Consider the following 21,767-nt stretch of genomic DNA (forward strand, 5'->3'; position numbering starts at 1 on the left):
ATCTGCCTCAAAATTCCGTTTGGAATTTTGAGGCAGATTTTCCTCTGCCTGCACGCCGATTTTTGCGGCGTTTTTCGCTGCGTCTTTCACCCGCGGCCATTGATCGCCGCGAGCATAAAACGCCGCAAAATATGCTTTCTCTGCCTCTCATTGATGTCAATGGGAAGTTAGAGGCGTAAACGGCCGAAGATAGGGCATGTCCCTTCTTTTTCTCGCAAGCCGTTTTTTTTGCTCGCGGGAAAAAAACGCCTCCGCCTCCCATTGAAATCCACGGGAGGCATTTTCGGCCGATTTTTGGCGCGTTTTGCGGCACCATTACGTCAAAAAAAATCATCAAAAAACTCTGTGTGAACTCCCCCTTACAGTCTGAGTCCGCTTCATAGCTTGTGGGCGGGAACAAAGATAATTCCAATACTAGTCATTAGATCGCTTCGACGTTGGGGGGCCTCTTTCATCCCCTGCAACGCAATTGCGGTGTGCCGATGGTTGTCATGGCTAATATAGGCCCGCATGTGTGCCATATTTGTCCTCTTATTGAGCCCTGAGGCAGGGCTTGATAGGAGGATGTAAAAAAGGCCAATACATTGAAAGACATAAGTATCTAATAATCACATAAGTCCCCTAGTGATTAAATTACTTACGTTTTTTAGGACTATACTAAAAAAATTAAAACAAAGAACTCTTCCCATTTTTTTACCTAAAAATAAACACAATTGGTATAATCACGTCCTCACACAGAGCTACATTGACGGAAAAATATTTTTTTTTATGGGTCTAAGAATATGGTGACGCTTATGAGTCTTGATACGTGTGATATTGGTTTCTTATTACATATTCATGATTCAGTGTTATACAGTTTTGCTGCATTATTGATGCAGGTTGTGTCCTATCTCTTTGTAACCACCCTCTCCTTAAATAAAGAATTTATTTAAAAAAAAAAAAAAAGAATATGGTGACACAATTTTTTTTACTTTACAAATTGTTTTTGTATTTTGTAAAAGATAGAAAAACCTACCATATTTTTCGGACTATAAGACGCACCCAGGTTTTAGAAACAGAAAATAGGAAAAAATATTTGACTTCTTTTACAAAGAAAATCTATTGGTTAAAAAAAAGTAATTTGTTCAGTTTCACCACATTCTGAGAGCCATAACGTCTATTTTTCCATCATTTGAGCGGCGTGAGGGATTATTTTTTGCGGGACGAGCTGTAGTTTTTAATAGCACGATTTTTTTGTACATACGATTTTTTTTTATTTAATTATTTTTATCGCTATGGTGACCAAAAGACAACGATTCTGGGGTTTTAAATTTTATTTTTTTTCGCCGTTCACTGTGTGAGTCAAATATTGCTATATTGTAATAGTTTCAGACTTTTACGGACACAGTGATACCAGTGTTTTTATTATTTTTTTACATTGTACTTGGGATGGGAAAAGGTTTTTTTTTTTTTTTTTTTTACTTAAAATGTATCTAAAATTTTTTTTTTTTACACATTTTATTAGTTCCCCTAGGGGACTTGAACCAGCGATCATTAGATCACTGGTACAATACACTGCAATACATGGATGAGTTACGGAAACAGCGTAACTCGCTGAGCTACGCTGTTTCCTTAACTCCCGAAGTAGTGAATGGTAGTTACAGAAGCAGCGTAGCATGCTGTTAGGCGGTTTGCGTAACTCGACCATGTAACCAGCAAGTGGCCGGGAGACAGCGGAGCTGGGTAAGATAGAACGGGGTTTAGGGGGCCCCGCTCTAGAGATAGATGCGGGTCCCAGAGGTGAGGTGAAACTTGCATCTATCTGACATTTAGTACATATCCTGTGGATATGTCATAAATGTCCTTCATGGGAAAACCACTATAAATGCCGCAGTTGCTATTGACCGCTGCATTTAACTAGGTAAACGGACAGGAACAGCGCCATCACTGTTCCTGGCCGTTAGAGCCGCATGTCAGAAGCTGACACCTGCAGTGTATGGAGCGGGCTCAGCGAGTGAGGCCGCTCCATACATCATCCCCTCCCTGCTCCATGATGTGCCGGCACATCACGGGTCGGGAAGGTGTTAAGTAAGGAGTGGTCAGGGGGCCCAGCGCTGCCGTGTCCCTTGACTGCCGACTATAAGACACAGGGACTTTTTAGCAAGATAAAAAAACTGCGTTTTATAGTCCGAAAAATACAGTATATAATTTTGGTATCGCCGGAATAGTATACTCTTAGCAAGCGCCATAAAAACAGCTAGCCAAAAACAATGGAGGAATTACAATTATTTTTCAATTCCACCCCACAAAATACTTTTTTACAAATGTCCCTGTACATTATAAGCTAAATTAAATGGCGTCAATAAAAACTACAACTTGTCCCGCAAAATAAAAGCCCTCATATGGCTAGACTAGGTCGAGTGATGGCTTTTGGAAATCGGGCAGAAAAAAAACCTAAAACTAAAAATTGCTGCAAGGGGTTAAAGGTAAAGTTCACCTTCGCAACCAGTTGTTTTTTTTTATTGTTACAATGTATCAAAAATGACAAATGAAGCAACTTTGCATTTAATCCTAATTAAAAATATCCAATTGTTTTGTGCCAATCTCCTATGCAGACCTGTATGTTTCTATGTTCACAAGCTACAAAGAAACTTGTCTAATGCTTCAGTCATATTGACTTCCATCTGTACTTTACTTCTTTGTAACCTACTAAATAGAAGTTACTAAGAACTAGAGGACAGATGTAAGGAAGTACAATTGTGGGATCAGACTACTAAGAGTTTGTTTGTAGTCTGTAACCATGGAAACATGTAGGTCTGCATAGGAAGTTTAGATACAAAACGAGTTTTTATGACGTCTGTTTGCAAATTTGACTCATTCGTTGCTGCTTTGTAACAAATACATGGTAACATATGCTAGCTAGTAGAGGACTAGGTGAACTAAGGGGCTATTAGGGATTTAGACATGGGCAGCACGGTGGCTCAGTGGTTAGTACTATAGCTTTGCAGCACTGAGGTCCTAAAGATAGAGAATTTAGATTGTAAGCCCCACTGGGCACAGTGAGTGATGACAACTTCTGTAAAGCGTTACGGAATGTTTAAGCGCTATATAAGTAACGGAAGTAAATAAAAAAAATTCTGAAAAGCCTCCAGTACTTTTAAATAATAGAGTAATAAAACTGAAATATATCCGCCAGAATTTAGCTTCTCTCTCCTGAGCCAGGCATCCTCTGTCCTGCGTAACGTTTAGGCCTCAGTGATGTTGTGTAACATCTGGTGACCCATCACTGCCGTTGGGCATTATGTATATATGGATAAAACATCACTGCAGCCCACAGGGTCTGAACAATGTGGTTACATGGCATCATGCCACTATGGACGCAATGTCACTGAGGCCCGATAATCACATGGGACAGAGGAAAACCAGGGCTGACGAAAAGGAATCCTGTCGGAAAGTATATTACAAATTGTTTCTTTTTACAGGGGTTTTAGAATATAGATTGCACTAATTCCCCACATGTAATAGTGAAGGAAATATCGAGAAAAGATGTTGTGATAATGATTCAGATTTCATCTTTTCCTCTCTGTTTGTTTCATAAAGTAGACATCACTTGTAAGCAGCGAATAGCATGCTCCTTCAAACCCTGAGACTCGGCGCAGAGTCCAAGCTCGCTGCTGTAAATGAACCCTTTGTCCATGGCTTTCCATCTGTGCAATGTGAAAAAGAGACACCAATAGGTCTTGTGCAGTGATTAATGGCTGAGTCTTTCCAGTTCATAGAACCAGTGTGCTATTCCAAACTGCCTACATCTCAAGTTGCAAGTGGCTGGGTCATTCTCCCCTGTGAATCCTCATGTTACTGCCTTACACAGTGCGGGATCCCTCACATTTGTGTCCGTTTCATGTTAAAACTTACTGTGAAGTTTCCTTTCAAGATTTATGCTGGAAATCTCGGCCAGTTCCTCTAAGCTTTTTACCTTTTATACCCATTATATCACAATTTCTCCATTTTATATCTCATACATATTAAAATTATCTAAAGTTTAAAGTAGCAATCCGGATAACACTATTGTTAAAGATATTTTCCCCATCATAGAAGGTGATTATATATCGCTAGGATCACTTTTTGATCGGTAAGGGTCAAACTGCTGGGACCCCCATAGATCCTGAAAATAAAGTGCTGCGTCCCCTTTAAAGTTTCTCGCTGCACAAGGGCGCTCCTGGCCATCAGCTGTAAAGGAAACTGCAGCATAGTAACATTCTCTGAGTCGGTGGGGGTCCCGGCAGTTGGCCCCTTACCAATCGGAAAGGGATGACAAATCCTTGCAATATGCCGTCACTTCCTGTGATAGAAAAAAAACTTCTAGGTCCTAGAAAAGTCCCAGTGCCAGATCCTTCTAAAGTTAAGCTTTACCCTTTGGAGCCACTTTTAAGAATATTTTAATAAACTGCATTAATACTAACTTCCCAATATAATGTTACTATTGGGACTGGGATTTGTCTAGAACTTAAAGGGGTTTTCCCATCACAAAAAGTGTGATTTTCTGATTGGCCGGGGTCTGACTACCGAAGTATTAGGCCGGGTTCCCTTGTAGCGTAAATGCTGCGGAATTTCCGCAATGGAGCTGTGTATGGAAATTCCGCAGCATTTACAGTATCAGCTAAGGGGATGAGATTTATTAAATCTAATGCCTGCGCTGCGGAAAAAAAAGCAGCGTAAATGTTAATAAATTGACCTGCAGTGCGGAATTTTCTGTTGCGGGTTTTCCCCTTTGAATTCAACGGGGATGCAAAAACCGTGACAGAAAGCCAAGTTTTGCGACTTTTACGGCGTATTCGCAGCGATTACTAAAAAAAATTCCTACTTACCCAGAAGGCCCTTTTTCTTCCTGCCTACTGGGATAACGTTTCATCTCATGTGACCGCTGCAGCCAATCACAGGCTGCAGCGTCACATGGCCTGCAACGTCGTCAAAGGAGGGAGGGGGTATGAGCGCTATTTCATGTATCGGAATTGCATCCAAAAAAACACTCCACAATGTAGTCCGATTTTTCGGATGCCTCTGAATCCAGACATTATTGGAGGTGTTTGCAATAAGTTTCAAAAAACGATAAAAAAAAAGCAAAGCGTATTTTAGGCCTGTTTTAAAAGTGTTTTTGTAGTGTCAATGGAAAATCATTTTGTAAAATGTTTCAAGAAGTGACATGTCACTTCTTTTCTGCAGCGTAAAAATACGCCTCATATCAACTACACAGCGGATTTCCCATTGAAATCAATGGGAAGCTGTTTGCAAGTGTATGTTGGAGCGTAATACGAGCGTTTTACGCCCTGAAATACACCTGAAAATAAGCTGTGAGAACAAGCCCCAACATCTCTCAGAATGATGACCTTTTGTTATATTTGAAAGGAACTGCTAGGCATGAAGAAGCATTGGAGGGGGTAGTGTGTGATTTGGTTTGCATTATGTCCACTGATGAGCAGTTCTCCATTTCCCTTATTAACCGCTTCCGGTACTGACTGTTCGACTGTGCATCCGAATAATAGTCTGCACCACTCTCTACAAAGACTTGAATAACCGTATTCCTGTTCCCCCACTCAAAGCAGTCTAGTGCTTCCTCCTGTCCCTGTCTTCTTGCTGCTGACGGCAGCCTTGCCACTTGGCCAATAATCGACGACCCAATAGGCTTGAATACCGACTCATCATCACAAGGATTAATCCCTTCAGGCTCACGATCAATGCGGATCACGTTGCTGACAAAGGGGTGGGGGTGCTTTTTTTGTCACTTGCCTGCCGGCCCCAACATAGAGGTTGCTAAGTTTGATGGTTTTATATGGACAGCCTAATAAAGGTCTCCAGGGCTGTCCAGAAATAATGCCGATAGGACATATCCTAGATATTAATAATTTGTATATTCTACAACTCTGTCAGTAAATGTCTCATGTTATTTAAGGTGTACAGTAAAAAAAAAATTTGCAATGGCGGAGATTATTTTTTAATAATAAACAAATCAAACATATTTAGCCCTCAACTTCTATCCACCCCAAAATAATGCCCAATAAAATCTTTGTCCCGCAAAAAAAAGGCCTTAAATGGCAAACAAAATATAAACGTTATGGCTAACAAAATGCAAAGAGGTAAACATGGACCTTAATACCGGAGGAATATTTAGGATCTGTCAGCCCTGTGAGTTTAATGCTAACTAACCCGAATTTGCTGCCATACTAATCTCTGACGAGCCTTTGGCCGAAACGCGTAGGATTCAATTTTTTTTTTTATAGCATCGCAAGCATTAAGAACTGTGAATTCAGGGTCAGGCTCCAGCTCGGGTTGCCTTGTCAGGGCAGTTTCTCCAGTTCCACGTTCATGAGAATACCGTAGGCATTTTAAGGAGGGCATCTTCTTATTCTACCCAATATTGTGGTCAGTATGTATTGAAATATTGGTGTCATGGCCGAGCTGCTGTCTTTTCTGTACCTCCAGGCTTATGACTTCTGGTAGATGAAAGATAGTGAGAGGCATACATCTCATATGGAAGAAATGGAAAAATCCTACAAATCGGATAAGATTTGTATTGTATAAATGCGTTTATATCTGGATCAGGCTTGGTTCCCCTTAGCCGTTTCATCTGGTTTACAGTCGTACATTGACCCTTTTACATTAGTGTAAAATAATTGATCATTTTCTGTTTAGTGAATAAACATTGACAACGTGGAACACACTAAAATTATGTTTCTGACATTTATTGCATTCTTCTAGATATCAAGATCTGGTAAGGAAGTATGGCAAGTTGGAACCGCTGGCTGAGGTTGATCTTCGACCCCAGAATCAAGCTAGTGTTGACATTCACTATGAGGAGAAAGTCCAGAAGATAAGTGTCCGACTTGATCAGACCGTGGCTGAATTCAAGAAGCAGCTTAAGACTGTAGTACAATTGTCCACAAACAACATGCGACTTTATTACTTGGACCACGAGGCCCCTTTTGGGCCTGAGGAGATGAAATCCAGCACACGGGCATTACATTCATATAATGTCCGTGACGGAGTCCAATTTTATGTGGAACCAAAAATCAAATAACCTTTAGTAATATATATACAGTTATATCTATATATGTGATGTATGTACAATTTTTTTTTATTGTTTCATTGTCTTTACATCATTTTAATGTCTTATCCCCCATTGTGCTTGAGCAGCTATTTATCTAGAGTTTAAGAAGTTTTCCCGTTTTATGTAACCAAAGCTTTATCATTGTAAAATGGAAAGAGACATACTCTGTGTTTCTATTCTAAACTTTTTTTTCCAAGATCTCTGCATGCGGTCTGTGAATTGACACATTCTTGTATATATCCAGTGGTTGCCCTGATCATGTTCTGTTCATACAGGTGCCTGGCTCGTTAATATATCACAGCTCTCTCTTGTAACAAGTCATGCACCCCCGTAAACAAAAATGTTTTCATTCATGGACACAAGCAAAAATATTGTAAATTGTTAGGAATTGAAACACAATGTATATTATTTTCAGAAAACCGCAAAACCTCTTTAAGATCCACCTCTAAAGCACTATAGAGTCTGTTACAGCGATCGAAACACCCAGTAAGACTGTATTACGTTGGTAGGTACACCCTGGGTAGGCCTGCACATTGCTGCCACTCTATTTTGTAGAATTTGACGATTTGTCGCCAATTTTTCAATTAATTCAGATCCGTTATAGAGTAAAAAAAAAAACGCTTACAACAATCTATTTTTTAAGGGCAGAAAACCGACCAGGAGAAACACAATCTTTGCATACATGTACTCATCAGACGAGAAATCGGAGTCTATGCCAGGCTAATAAATGAATACTGGGTAAACTCTAACTTCTAGATTGTTGCGGCGACATCGTGCAGTGCCTGCAGTGTGAATGTGTACCCAGCTTGTTATGCCACAGGACCCTAAAGAAAGTTTTTTTTGTTGTAAAGGTTTGGAACAAAAAGTTTCCCTTTTATAGGCCAGAAGTGAGGAGTGTGTAATAGATGTGAGTATGTGACAGTTTGCCCAAACTGTAGATAATATTTCACTTAGCAGTCATCTATGAGTGTCATCGGGCCTTCTATGGTGGCATACATTTTAATATTTGCGCCCGTATTACAGCCACAAATCCTGGCCCAGCAGTGCGTCTATTGACCCAGACCAGCAGCATCAAAGGCACAACATAGTTTGGTATTATATTGTGTGAAACTGTTTTAGGTGGACACATTTTAGGGTCTGTATTAGGGTTGCAACACCTGCAAAGCCCTCTGGTGATCTAAGTTCAGTTTAGTAGAATTGCAAGGAGTCCAGGTTTAGTTGTGGACATAATATAGGCACTAAAATGGTCTTCAAAATATAAATGTTAGTTACTTTTTGTTGTTGTGGTGGTTTTTTATTAAATCCATCCCAAAAGTGTGTGTATGTATGTATGTGTGTGTATATATATATATATATATATATATATATATATATAAAATGGGGAGAAGGTGTTCCACTGGACCCACAAAATTGTACCCCTTAACCATGTGGCAAGAGCTTCTTCGGCTTCTGAATTCCCTGACTTCAGATAGTTTTAGAAAGCAGAGACATAAGTGCTTTGTCTGCAGTAATAAATGGTTATTACTGTTTTCCATTACAGTTTCAGTATCAATTCCTCAAGTTTTTGAAGATCTCTGCTTGCAGTCATTGAATAGGCTAAACATCTGTGCTGGTCATGTGATGATCATGCAGGTGTTTGGCTTGTTACTAGACATCTGATAACTGTACTGTAACGAGCCATGCACCTGTGTATCCATCACATGAACAGGACAGATTTTTATCCACTTGAAGTAAACAATAAAGGTTCCCATTGAATGACCGAAAGCGGAGATCATAAAAAAACGTAAGGAATTGATACAGAAACTTTATAGGAAAACTGTATATGAATAACCTTTTTTTGCTAAAACCAGAATACCCTTTTAATTTCCCGGGGTCCTTGCGATTAATATATCCTGAATGTCGCAAATTTTTTTAATAAATAATATTTATTTACAGTATTCTTTTATTTAATTGCCTATGATTATATATTCTATTGCAATGTGTAGGATTTATTTATGTTGATTCCTTTTTACAAGAACTGATTTTAGCCTCTTGTTTTTACTTGCAGTCATTTTTTTGTTGCCTTGTCCCAACTGCCTTATGCATTTTACTCTAATACACCTCTCGAGAAAAAGTTCTTTTCATCAGACGATACAGTATCTCTGCCGAATATTGGCTAAAGTACCCTTCTTAACCTATAGTCACCCTTCTTCTTTTTCTTGTGGGCAGAGAATCTTTATCAGGTTTTAATTAAACTCCCATTGAGTTACTTCTATACTATTTCCTCTGTGGATTTCTTTCTTCTTCCCCTTTCTTTGACATTCCCTGTATATTTTTTACCTTCTTTCTGTGATGCACATGAAGTCTCTCTCTTTAACAGTGTTTGGAGGATTTTGTTTCTTTCCTATTAAGTGAATATAACAAGGAACAATGTAAATTGTGAAGCTTCCTTCCCAGAGGCATTGCTCCAACTCATATTTCACTCAAAGGGGTCACATAAAAAGAACTATTTAACTGAGAGAGACCTGCATAGGACAATAAGTACAAAGATATATAACAAATTGACTTAAACAACACCAAGAAGAGCCGCATCCTTAGCAACAGCTCTATAGATCCTTATTCCAGTATATGGATATATGCTTGAGGGTAGTTCAGAAAATTTAAGCTAATAATTTTACACCCACATTCTTTATGGAACATTGTTAAATGACATGAAACATCCTTTTTACAATGGAGTTATCCTGGAGATATGGCAATGTTTATTGAACTGAAATAAATAAAGAAGGAACCTGAGCTACCAACATGTGTATCAGTGGTCTTATTAGGTTTGAGCAGAGTTTCTCTTTTAGTTAAAGTTCCTATGTCTTCCATTAAAAAGTAAGTAACTGTCGTTTCATAAAACTTTCGACATATCACAGTGGCATATCAGAAGTTTAATCAGTGGGGTCCGGGTCCCTCCAATCGCTGTAAAGAGGCGGCAGAAACGCTGTATAGGAATGTCACAAGTCACATCAGTCCCTGTTCCCAATGGAGCGCTTAATCTAATGTCCCTAACGTCGGACACATACAGTAAGGCCAATTTTAACCCCTTGAGGACCAAGCTCATTTTGGCCTTCAGGACCAGACCCATTTTTTCAAATCTGACATGTGTCACTTTATATGGTAATAACTTGGGAATGCTTTCACCTAGTCAAGCGATTCTGAGATTGTTTTCTCGTGACATATTGTACTTTATGATAGTGGAAAAATTTGATTGAAAAATTCAATATTTATTAGTGAAAAACACCAACATTTAGTGAAAAATTGCAAAAATTTCTATATTTAAATGTATCTGCTTGTGAGACAGGCAGTTATTCCTCACAAAATTGTTGCTAATTAACATCCCCCATATGTCTACTTTAGATTGGCATCATTTTTTGAACATCCTTTTTATTTTTCTAGGACGTTACCATGCTTAGAACTTTAGCAGCAATTTCTCACATTTTCAAGAAAATTTCAGAAGGCTATTTTTACATGGGCCAGTTCAGTTGTGAAGCGGCTTTTAGGGCCTTATATATTAGTAACCACCAATAAGTTACCCCATTTTAAAAACTGCACCCCTCAAAGTATTCAAAACAGCTTTTAGAACGTTTCTTAACCCTTTAGATGTTTCACAGGAATTAAAGAAACGTAGAGGTGAAATTTTCAAATTTTTTTTTTTTTTTGCAGAAATTCATTTTTAATCTATTTTATTTTTGTAACACAGAAGGTTTTACCAGAGAAATACAACTCAATATTTATTGTCCAGATTCTGCAGTTTTTAGAAATATCCCACATGTGGCCCTAGTGTAGTAATGGACTGAAGTATTGGCCTCAGAAGCAAAGGAGCACCTAGTGGATTTTGGGTCTCCTTTTTATCAGTAAATATTTTAGCCACCATGTCAGGTTTGAAGGGCTCTTGCGGTGCCAAAACAGTGGAAATCCCCCAAAAGTGACCCCATTTGGGAAACTACACCCCTTGAGAAAATTATCTAGGGGTATAGTGAGCATTTTGACCCCGCAGGTTTTTTGCAGAAATCATTGAAATTGGGCCGTGAAAATGAAAATCTACATTCCTTCAAAGAAAATGTAGGTTTAGCTAATTTTTTCTAATTTCCACAAGGACTAAAGGAGAAAAAGCACTGCAACATTTGTAAAGCAATTTCTCCAGAGTAAAACAATACCCCACATGTGGTAATAAACGGCTGTTTGGACACACGGCGGAGCTTAGAATGGAAAGAGTGTAATTTGCTTTTGGAGTACAGATTTTGCTGGATTGGTTTCTGGGCACTATGTCGCATTTGCAAAGTCCCTGTGGGACCAAAACAGTGGATCCCCCCCAGAAGTGACCCCATTTTGGACACAACGCCCCTCAAGATTTTCACCTAGGGGTGTAGTGAGCATGTAAACCCTGCAGGTGTTTGCAACATCGATTGCACACTTATTTCTGCCAGAGTGAAAATGGGATTTTTTCCAAAGATATGCCAATATGTGATGCCCAGGTTGTGCCACCATAACAAGACAGCTCTCTAATTATTATGCTGTGTTTCCCGGTTTTATAACGACCCTACATGTGACCCTAATCTTTTGCCTGGACATTCGACAGGGCTCAGGAGTGAAAGAGTACCAAATTGAGGCCTAATTTGGTGACTTACACAGTATTGGTTCACAATTGCAGAGGTTCTGATGTGAAATAATAAAAGAAACCCCTGACAAGTGACCCCATTTTGGAAACGGCACCCCTGAAGGCATTTATTAAGGGGTGTAGTGAGCATTTTCACCCCACAGGTCTTTTCCATAAATGATTGCGCTGCGGAAGGTGCAAATTAAACATTTTTCCCTAGATATGCCAATTCAGTGGTAAATATGTGGTGCCCAGCTTGTGTCACTGGGGACACACACACCAAAAATTGTTAAAAGGGTTCTCCGGGGTATGGCGATGCCATATATGTGGAAGTAAACTGCTGTTTGGGCACACTGTAGGGCTCAGAAGGGGGGGTGCGCCATTTGGCTTTTGGAGCGTGGATTTTGCTTGGTAATAGTTTTGTTTGGAGTCTTACTGGTGTTTCCGTTTATAATGTGGGGCATATGTGAGCTGGGCAGAGTACATCAGGGGCATAGTCAGGTGGTATAATAATAAGGTAAAAAAATATGTAGATGTGTGTTACGCTGTGACACAATCCTTTCTGCACAGGCCAGTGTCGCACTGATAAATGTCCTTCCTTATCCCTCTTTTGGTCCACACTCCGCACCTTTACAGTTTGGGGAATTTTGCTGAGAAGTGTTGTCCTGGTATAATACGGGCGCCCTCGCATCCAGCAGATATGTTTGGGCCCTCCCCTTCCTGGTTCCCTAATTTTAGTGCCTTTATAATTCGCCTCTTGAAACAGAAGAAATGTTCCCCTCGTACTGCCCAACTGGAAATTTTTCATTCCTGACTTATTGGAGCCTTAACTTTTCTTTTTTCATAGACGTAGCGGTATGAGGGCTGTTTTTTTGCGGGACAAGCTGTAGTTATTTTTGGTACCATTTTGGGGTACATGCGACTTTTTGATCACTTTTTATCCTTTTTTTGGTTGGCAAGGTGACAAAAAAACAGCAATTCTGGCAATAGTTTTTTAGTGTTTTTTTATACAGCGTTCACCATGTATTATAAACTACCTTTACTCTGCGGGTCAGTACGATTCCGGTGATACCTAATTTATAGCACTTTTTTATGTTTTACAACTTTTTGCACAATAAAATTACTTTTGTAAAGAGAATGTATTTTTTCTGTCGCCATGTTGTGAGAGCCATAACTTTTTAATTTTTTCGTCGATAGAGCTGTATGAGGGCTTGTTTTTGCGAGACGAGCTATAGTTTTTATAGGTACCATTTATTGGGTACTTGCGACTTTTTGATCACTTTTTCTTTACATTTTTGGAAGACAAAGTGACCAAAAAAACTGCAATTATGGCAGTATTTTTTAGGTTTTTTTTACGGCGTTCACTGCGCGGGATAAATAACATTATATTTTTATAGTTCAGGTCGTTACGGTCACAGCGATACAAAATATGGAGCGATTGTGTTTTATTTTATTACTTGAAACTTTCATTGTATTTTTTAAAACTTTTTTTTTTTTACACTTCTTTTTACATTTTTCTTTAGTCCCACTAGGGGACTTGAAGATCCAACTGTTTGTTTGATGTTCTAATACATTGCACTACCTATGTAGTGCAATGTATTGGAACTGTCAGTTGTTCACTGACAGCAAGCCGATCAGGCTCCGCCTCTGGGCGGGGCATAATCAGCTTCCGAAATGGCAGACAGGAGGCCATTGTTAGGGCTCCTGTTGACATATTAGCAGTCGCCAGCCTTGCCATCGCATGGCAGGCTGCCGATTTGCTACAAACCGCTAAGATGCAGCGATCGCAATGGATCGCTGCATCGAAGGGGTTAATGACAGGAATCGGAGCTAGCACCGGTTCCTGCCGATAGATCGGGGTGTCCGCTGTAACATACAGCGGATACCCACTGCTGATGACGCCGGCTCAGCTTCTGAGCCGGAAGCTGAGCCGGCACCATCTTGCCGATGGTACCGGAAGCCTTTTAGGCCCCGCCGTCGAGCGGGGCATAGGAGGCTTCCGTTGCTGGCAGACCAGGAGTTAAGTATTGGGCCTCTGATTGCCTTTGCAGCCACCGGCAACCCAGCAATCATGTTGCTGGGATGCTGGTGGCTAAAAACTCCTAACATGCTGCAATCTCTATTGAACGCAGCATCTGAGGGGTTAATCGGCCGGATCGGATGCTAGCTCCGGTCCTGGCCGATACCTCAGGGTGCCAGCTGTAACATACAGATGTCACCCGGCGGTGATGGCGCTTGCTCAGCTCCTGAGCTAGCTCCATCTCCTTCACGTACAGTAACGTGGAAAGGCGTTAAGACACCAGTTTCCATCACGTTACTGTACGTGATTGGGCGGGAAGGGGTTAAAGGAAGCCAGTTAACCTTTCAGAAAATGTTTGGAGTGTAGTAGAGAACCCACGCAAACACGGGGAGAACATACAAACACCATGCAGATGTTGTCCTTGGTTAGATTCAAATTCATGACACCAGCGCTGAAGGATCACAGCGCTAAACTCTCAGCCGCTGTGATTTTTTTTCTTACCCTTTTCATGACCTGCGGGAACTTCCTGTATGATGTAATTACATGGACTGTTATTGCCAGCCACCACCCCTCGGGAACACTTGTGGTGCTGCGATCAATGGCAATTGTGGCATCAACAAGGGGGGAGCTGTCTTTGCCTTCAGATCATCGGCCCTAGAAATAGCCGGCTTCCGGATTTAAGGGACGGCCATGGGTATAACGAAGGCCCCCAGAGCTGTCTTGGGGCAATGCCTGTTTTACATGCTGTGCCGAGGCATTTTACAGGCAGTAATGCATTGAAAGGTATTTAATAGGTATTCCAATGCAATATAATAAAAACATAATGTAAAAGTGCCCTTGTAAATATAAATTAAGATTAATAAAATAACGGGTAAAAAAACTAAAAAAAGAAAAATTAAAGAATAAAATCAATAATAAAAAAATTCATATTAAATAAGTCAAAGCATTAAAAATATGCATATTAGTTGTTACCTTAATTTGTACAACTTGTGAAAAAAAAATTAACAAGTAGTTTATAGTGTTTGTAGAATGATAAAACAAAAAAATAACACAATTTTATTTTTATGCATTCAAACAAAAAAATAAAGATAGAAATTAAACAGTGATTTATTTGTACCAAAATAATATCCCAAAAAATACGGCCCAAGACCTCGCACAGTCAACGAAATTCCAAGACTTCTGGCACTCGGAATGTGGTGATGCAAATTAAAAAGTATATGCTGTGTCTTGATGGACAAAATTAGCCACGTCCTTAAAGGGTATAAAATATATTTTGGCACCAAGCAGGTCCTTGGATACCAATGAATCTAGATGGTGGATTACATTTTGTAGTCTTATTTAATAAAATGCCCATGTGGCCTACAGTATGTGGGTAGGACAACCCAGTGCTTAAAGAGGCTCTGTCACCAGCGCCGATCAGATTATGTAGGCGATAGGGCATTTATAATCTGGTGACAGAGCCTTTTTAAGAGCCTTAACAAACATTGGTCCAACACTGCTGGGGCTAAATCAAACATACTGTGTCTAGACAGGCAGCTATGATGGACAACTGTGACTTCACACACTTCAGCGATTCCTTTACGACAAAGATTTTTGTCGCATTCAAAGAGCCATAACTTTTTTTATTTTACTTGTTGTATTTTATAATTGGCACCATTTTGGGGTACATATAACTTATTGATTTCCTTTTTATTAACTTTTTCTGGGGGGGGGGGGGGGGGCAGCACTTTCACCATTCTTTGTTTAGTCTTTAATTTACACCTTTTACTGTCTGGTATAAATAACATAATTACTTTATTCTGCCGGTCATATAGATTACGGTGATACTAAATTGATATATTTTTTTTGGTTTTTATGTTTTACTACTTTTGCGCAATAAATGCACTTTTTTAGAAAAAAATGTATTTGTTTTTGCTTCGGCATATTCTAAGAGCCATAACAATTTATTTTTTCTGCCAACATTGCCTTATTTTTGCGAGATGACTTGTTATATTGGTAATCATTTTGGGGTACGAGTGAAATTTTTGATCGCTTTTTATTGCCTTTTGTAAGGTGGTAATCAATGAAAAATATCACTTCTGGCATGTTTTTTTTTTTTTTTGTTTTAGGTTAATAACATGATCGTTTTTATAGTTTGCGTCGTTATGAAGGCGGCAATACCAATTATGTATAGCTTTTTTGTTGTTTTTTTTTTTCATTATAAAACATTTTGTAAGGGAAAAAATAGGTTCTTCCTTTTTTTTTACTTGCAATTTTTCATTTCTTTCTTTTATTCATCTATTTTTATACTTTTATTTAGTCCCACTATATGACGACACTATGTGATAATTTGATCGCTTCCATAATACACTGCAACACTTCTTTAGTGCAGTGTATTATGCCTGTCAGTGTGATAGGCTGTCACGTTGGGTTAGTGGACCCACTGTGTCCGTACCGCCTTGACGGTATGGCAGCTGGCCAACAGGGCGCAGGTCACAGTCTATAGTTCGTATAGTGTACCTGTGGCAGCTCGGACAGTAGCAGGTAGACATCAGGCGTGGAGTAGTTGGACAGGCGTGGAATACAGCACAGCACGACCACATCTCAGCATAGCACTTGACCAGGATAGCACGGTATACAGGATACAGGTACGGGGAACACTGGGAACTAGAGAACACTAGGAGACCATTTGCATAGACAAACTTTGGGTACGACAACAACGCTCAGGCATGGAAGGAAGGGGCACAGCCCTTCTTATAGCCCAGGGTGCTCTGGGAGCAATCAGCTCAATCTTCCACCTGTGCGCGCTTTGGCTTCTTAAGTCTGGACTGAGCTCGCAAGCGCACCCTGGTGGTCACTGTGGAACAGGATGGCCGTATGTGCAGACATCTCTGGAGAGAAGGGCGTCAACTGGATGGAATGAGTCAGCGACCACGGACATTACATTATCCCCCCTCTTACGCCCCCTCCTCTTGGGACCAGAAGGAGAGAGAAACCTTTAATGAGGGTAGGAGCATTGAGATTCTCTTCTGGCTCTCAGGAGCTCTCTTCTGGACCAAACCCCTTCCAATCTACTAAATAAAAGGTTCTTCCTCCTAGGTGTCTGAAGGACTGCTGGAGGCAACCGCAGGGCTAGGAGTCTTGGTATAGCGGTTCAGAACAACCGACTTCAGGAGGGAGACATGGAAGGAGTTGGGGATCTTGAGGGTAGGAGGCAGCCGTAGCTTGTAGGTGACAGGGTTGATCTGCTGTAGGATCTCGAAGGGTCCGAGGAACCTGGGAGCAAATTTGTACGATGGCACCCTTAGTAGGATATTCCTAGAGGACAGCCAGACCTTTGTGCAAGGGAGAAATTGAGGAGGTTCTCTTCTCCTTGTGTCAGCCCTCCATTTCATGCGGTCGACTGCCAGTAGGATGGAGGATCGAGTCTGCTGCCAGATCTGCAGGAAGTCTCTAAAAGCAGTCAGCCGCTGGTACCTCGGACATATAGGGCACCGGGAGAGGAATTCATGGGTGTTGACCGTAGACAATGAAGAACAGTGTATTCCTTGTGGACTCGCTGGTGTGATTATTATATGAGAACGCAGCCCACGGAAGTAGCTGCATCCGGTCATCATGCTGCTTGGAGATGAAGTGGCGTAGGTAGTTCTACAAGATCTGATTGATCCTCTCGACCTGACCATTGGACTGAGGATGGTAGGCTGAGGAAAAGTCCAACTTCACACTGAGGAATCTGCAGAGGGCTCTCCAGAACTTCGAGGTGAACTGAACCCCCTGATCAGACACAATATGCCGCGGCAAGCCGTGCAGGTGGAAGATGTGTTGGATCAAAAGCTTGGCCAGTTGAGCAGAAGGAAGACCGGTCAGAGAAACTAAGTGCTCCATCTTCGAAAATCGGTCCACCACCACCCAGACAGTACTGCATCCTGCCGAGAGAGGCAGGTCAGTGATAAAGTCCATAGCTATATGCTGCCAGGGAGCATAGGGTACAGCCAATGGCTGGAGCAGACCAGCAGGTCTGGAGTGAGCAACCTTGTTAGCTGCACACACTGAGCAGGAAGAAACAAAGTCCATAATGTCTTTGGGCAGCGTGGGACACAAGAAATGATGGGCAATCAGGTTTCGGGTTTTACGGGTCCCCGCGTGACCTGCCAGTCTAGAGCAGTGTTCCCAGCGGAGGATTCTCCTTTTGTCAGCCAGGCGCACAAAGGTTCTCCTTGAGGAATGTCCCCAACTTGCAGGGGGTTGACAGAGACAATGCAAGACGGGTCAATAATATTCTGTGGAATGTCCATGGTGTCCTCTGTCTCGAAAGATCTGGACAAGGCATCGGCCCTCACATTCTTGTCATCCGGGTGATAATGGAGCTCGAACTGGAACCTGGTAAAGAACAGTGACCACCTGGCCTGACGAGGATTCAGCCGTTGGGCCGTCTGGAGATAGGTGAGATTCTTGTGGTCAGTAGGATGGGATGAACTGCGCCCCCTAGTAGATGTCTCCACTCCGCCAGAGCCAATCTGAGGGCCAGGAACGCCCGATCCCCAATTGAGTAGTTGCGTTCTGCGGAAGAGAAGAGCTTAGAGAAATATCTACATACCATTGACTTGCCCTTGGAACCTCTCTGGAAGAGGAGTGCACCAGCACCGACAGAGGAGGCGTCCACCTCCAACGAGAACTGTAGAGAAACATCTGGATGATGGAGGATAGAGGCTGACATGAAGGCATTCTTCAGGTTATTGAATGCGGACTCTGCCTCAGGAGTCCACACCTTTGCGTTCATGCCCTTCTTGGTGAGGTTAGAGATAGAAGTCAGTGAGGAGAAGTTTGGGATGAACTGTCTGTAATAATTGGCAAATCTCAGAAAGTGCTGTATGGCCCTCAAGCCTTGAGGGCGTGGCCAATCCAGAACGGACTTTACCTTTTCATCTCGAGACCTCGATTCGAGATGATGTAACCCAGGGGGGTAGAGCATCTTTCTAAAACACGCACTTCTCCAACTTGGCATACAGACGATTCTCCCTTAACCGCAGCAAAACTTGACGGATATGTCTCTGATGAGTCATAGGATCTGGAGAAAAAAATCATGATGTCATCAAGATAGACTACTACACAAACATAGAGGAGGTCATGGAATATGTCATTAACGAACTCCTGGAAGACTGCGGGAGCATTACACAGGCCAAAGGGCATTACTAGATATTCATAGTGTCCATCACGGGTGTTAAATGCAGTCTTCCATTCGTCACCCCGGCGAATCCGGATTAGGTTGTAAGCCCCATGCAGGTCTAGTTTGGAAAAAATCTTGGCACCACGTATACGATCAAACAGTTCTGAGATTAATGGCAACAGATTTTTATTTTTCACCGTGATCTGGTTGAGACCCCGGTAGTCGATACAAGGACGCAGGGAACCATCGTTTTTCTTGAAGAAGAAGAACCCGGCTCCTGCCGGGGAAGAAGACTTCCGTATGAAGCCCCTCTCAAAGTTCTCTTTAATACAGGCGGACATGGACATAGTCTCTGGCAAGGATAGAGGATATACCCTACCACGGGGAAGGGATGCACCAGGAATCAGCTCGATAGGACAGTCATACACCCGGTGTGGAGGCAGCGTCTCTGCCTTCATCTTGCTGAAGACGTCTGAAAATGAAGCATAATGACCAGGTAATCCTGCCAATGACTGAGACAGAGGAGGCTGAGCTGAACGAATCTGTACCAGGCAACGGTTGTGACACTCTTGGCCCCACTGGAGAACCTCTCCAGAGTTCGAGTCCAGGACTGGGGCATGTAGTCGGAGCCAAGGCAGGCCCAGCAGCACGGGTGTTAATGGCTTTGGACAAGACAATGAACGAGAGGAGCTCGGAGTGGAGAGCTCCTACTTGGAGCCTCAGCGGCTTTGTCACAGCAATAACTGGGTCTGGCAGAGGTAGTCCATTCACAGATGCAACCACCAACATCCCTCTCCAGAGGGGTAGTGGGCAATTGGAGACGATCCACCAGGTCTCTACGAATGAAATTAGCAGCGGATCCAGAGTCCAGATACGCATAGACCCGATGCATTTTCTCGCCGGACACTATGGTCACGGGGATGGATAATTTAGACTGAAGTCCTTCTTCACCCAAGGTTGTCTCTCCTACCAACCTTAGGCTTTGGGGACACAGACGCACAAGATGGGCTCCGAGGCCGCAATATAGACAGAGTCCTGAAGTGCGTCTGCGTTGTCTCTCCTGGGTAGAAAGCTTACACTGGTCCATCCTCACAGACTCCTTAGGAGGGTCGGCATCAGAGGAGAGTAGGGGTCGCTGCAAGGTAGAGACCGGACTAGGGAGGCCTCCTTCCCAACGAGCTTCTTGGAGCCGTTCTCGGATCCTTATATCAATCCGGGTGGCCAGAAGAATGAGGTCATCCAGGGTAGACTGCAGATCTCGAGCGTCAAGTTCGTCCTTAATCTTAAGAGACAGTCCCTGCCAGAATGTAGCCACCAGGGCCTCATTGTTCCACAACAGTTCTCCCACCATGGTGCGGAAGTGGATGGCGTATGTGGGGAGGTGTCTCCTTGGCATAGGTTCAGCAAGGAAGCTGCCACAGACGAGACTCGTCCAGGATCCTAAAACACCGTGCGAAATGTCCGGTGGAACCCCTGGAAGTCACGGGTCTCTGGTCCTTGTCTCTCCCAGATAGGATTCGCCCATGCAGGGGCCTTACCAGTGAGGAGAGAGATGATAAAAGCGACCCTTGCGCCATCAGACGAAAATGGCCTTGCATACCGGCTGAAGTAGATCTGGCACTGGTTCAAAAATCCACGACAGGTCCCTGCGTCTCCATCATAGCGGTCAGGAAGTAGCAAAGAGAAACTGGGATCAACACTGCCAGGAGGTGTAGTCTGAAGAGCAACACTGCCAGGTGGTGTATTAGGAGGAACGACAGCTATCACCTCCTGCCGACGTGCGATAATGTTCAAGGCCTGGTGGAGTTGGTCCTGTCGAGACCGGAGGTCTAGCATATCCGTCCGCATCTCTTGTGACGTCATCTTGGTCTTCAAAAGAAGGAATGCCTGCAGGCAAACAGAACCCTTTTCCTGACTATCCAATTTGAAAGTAGAAAATAAATTATAAAAACTGAAACATTTTTATTAAGCTACGTATAGCAAGAAAACAGACCACATATATAGTTTAAAATTGTCACTGCATTAGCCCCGTGTACCCCTGAGGACGCTACTAGGTAGCGAAACATGTCGGGGGGGATCTAATAGTTGTTTTTAATTCCTGCCGTAGCCGATCACACTGCTTTGAGAATCCGGGCATAGCCTGGGACTATTTAGCATTGCTCTGTGACTGTTCTGTCGATGTCAGTCAGCATTTACCTCTGGCCGTGCACATCAGCTGTGCTTGCTAGCCTTGAATCCACTCCATATCGGCACCAGGCAGTGACAATTTTAAACTATATATGTGGTCTGTTTTCTTGCTATACGTAGCTTAATAAAAATGTTTCAGTTTTTATAATTTATTTTCTACTTTCAAATTGGATAGTCAGGAAAAGGGTTCTGTTTGCCTGCAGGCATTCCTTCTTTTGATTATATATATTGTACCTGCTGACTACCCAGGGTCACAATTTGCTTTTTTGTCATCTTGGTCTTGGATCGACCAACGGGGTCCATGGCCTGAGCGTACTGTCACGTTTGGTTCGTGGACCCACTGGGCCGTACCGCCTTGACGGTATGGCAGCTGGCCAACAGTGCACAGGTCACAGTCTATAGTTCTTATAGTGTACCAGTGGCAGCTCTGACAGTAGCAAGGCAGGCTCGGCTGGGACTAGGCAGCAGGTAGACATCAGGCGTGGAGTGGCAGGACAGGCGTGGAATACAGCACAGCACGAAACTTGACCAGGAAAGCACGGGATACAGGATACAAGTACGGGGAACACTGGGAACTGGAAAACACTAGGAGACCATTTGCATAGACAAACTTTGGGTACGACAACAACGCTCAGGCATGTGTGGAAGTGGCACAGCCATTCTTATAGCCCAGTGTGCTCTGGGAGCAATCAGCTCAATCTCCCACCTG

At 42.4% G+C, this 21,767-nt stretch overlaps 1 protein-coding gene across 4 annotated transcripts in view; it reads left to right on the top strand.

The window, feature by feature from the left end:
* Positions 1-9,864, top strand: part of TBCEL (tubulin folding cofactor E like) — a 49,984-nt gene extending 40,120 nt beyond the window's left edge. For all 4 annotated transcript variants that reach the window (XM_075840110.1, XM_075840112.1, XM_075840111.1 and 1 more), the window contains one exon: positions 6,736-9,864. In XM_075840110.1, coding sequence (XP_075696225.1) covers positions 6,736-7,054 — 319 coding nt within the window. In that variant the 3' untranslated portion in view covers positions 7,055-9,864. The remainder of the gene's footprint in view (positions 1-6,735) is intronic.
* Positions 9,865-21,767: the final 11,903 nt, after the last annotated feature.

Source organism: Rhinoderma darwinii, chromosome 10 (genome assembly GCF_050947455.1).
Source record: "Rhinoderma darwinii isolate aRhiDar2 chromosome 10, aRhiDar2.hap1, whole genome shotgun sequence".
Classification (NCBI taxonomy): Eukaryota; Metazoa; Chordata; class Amphibia; order Anura; family Rhinodermatidae; genus Rhinoderma; species Rhinoderma darwinii.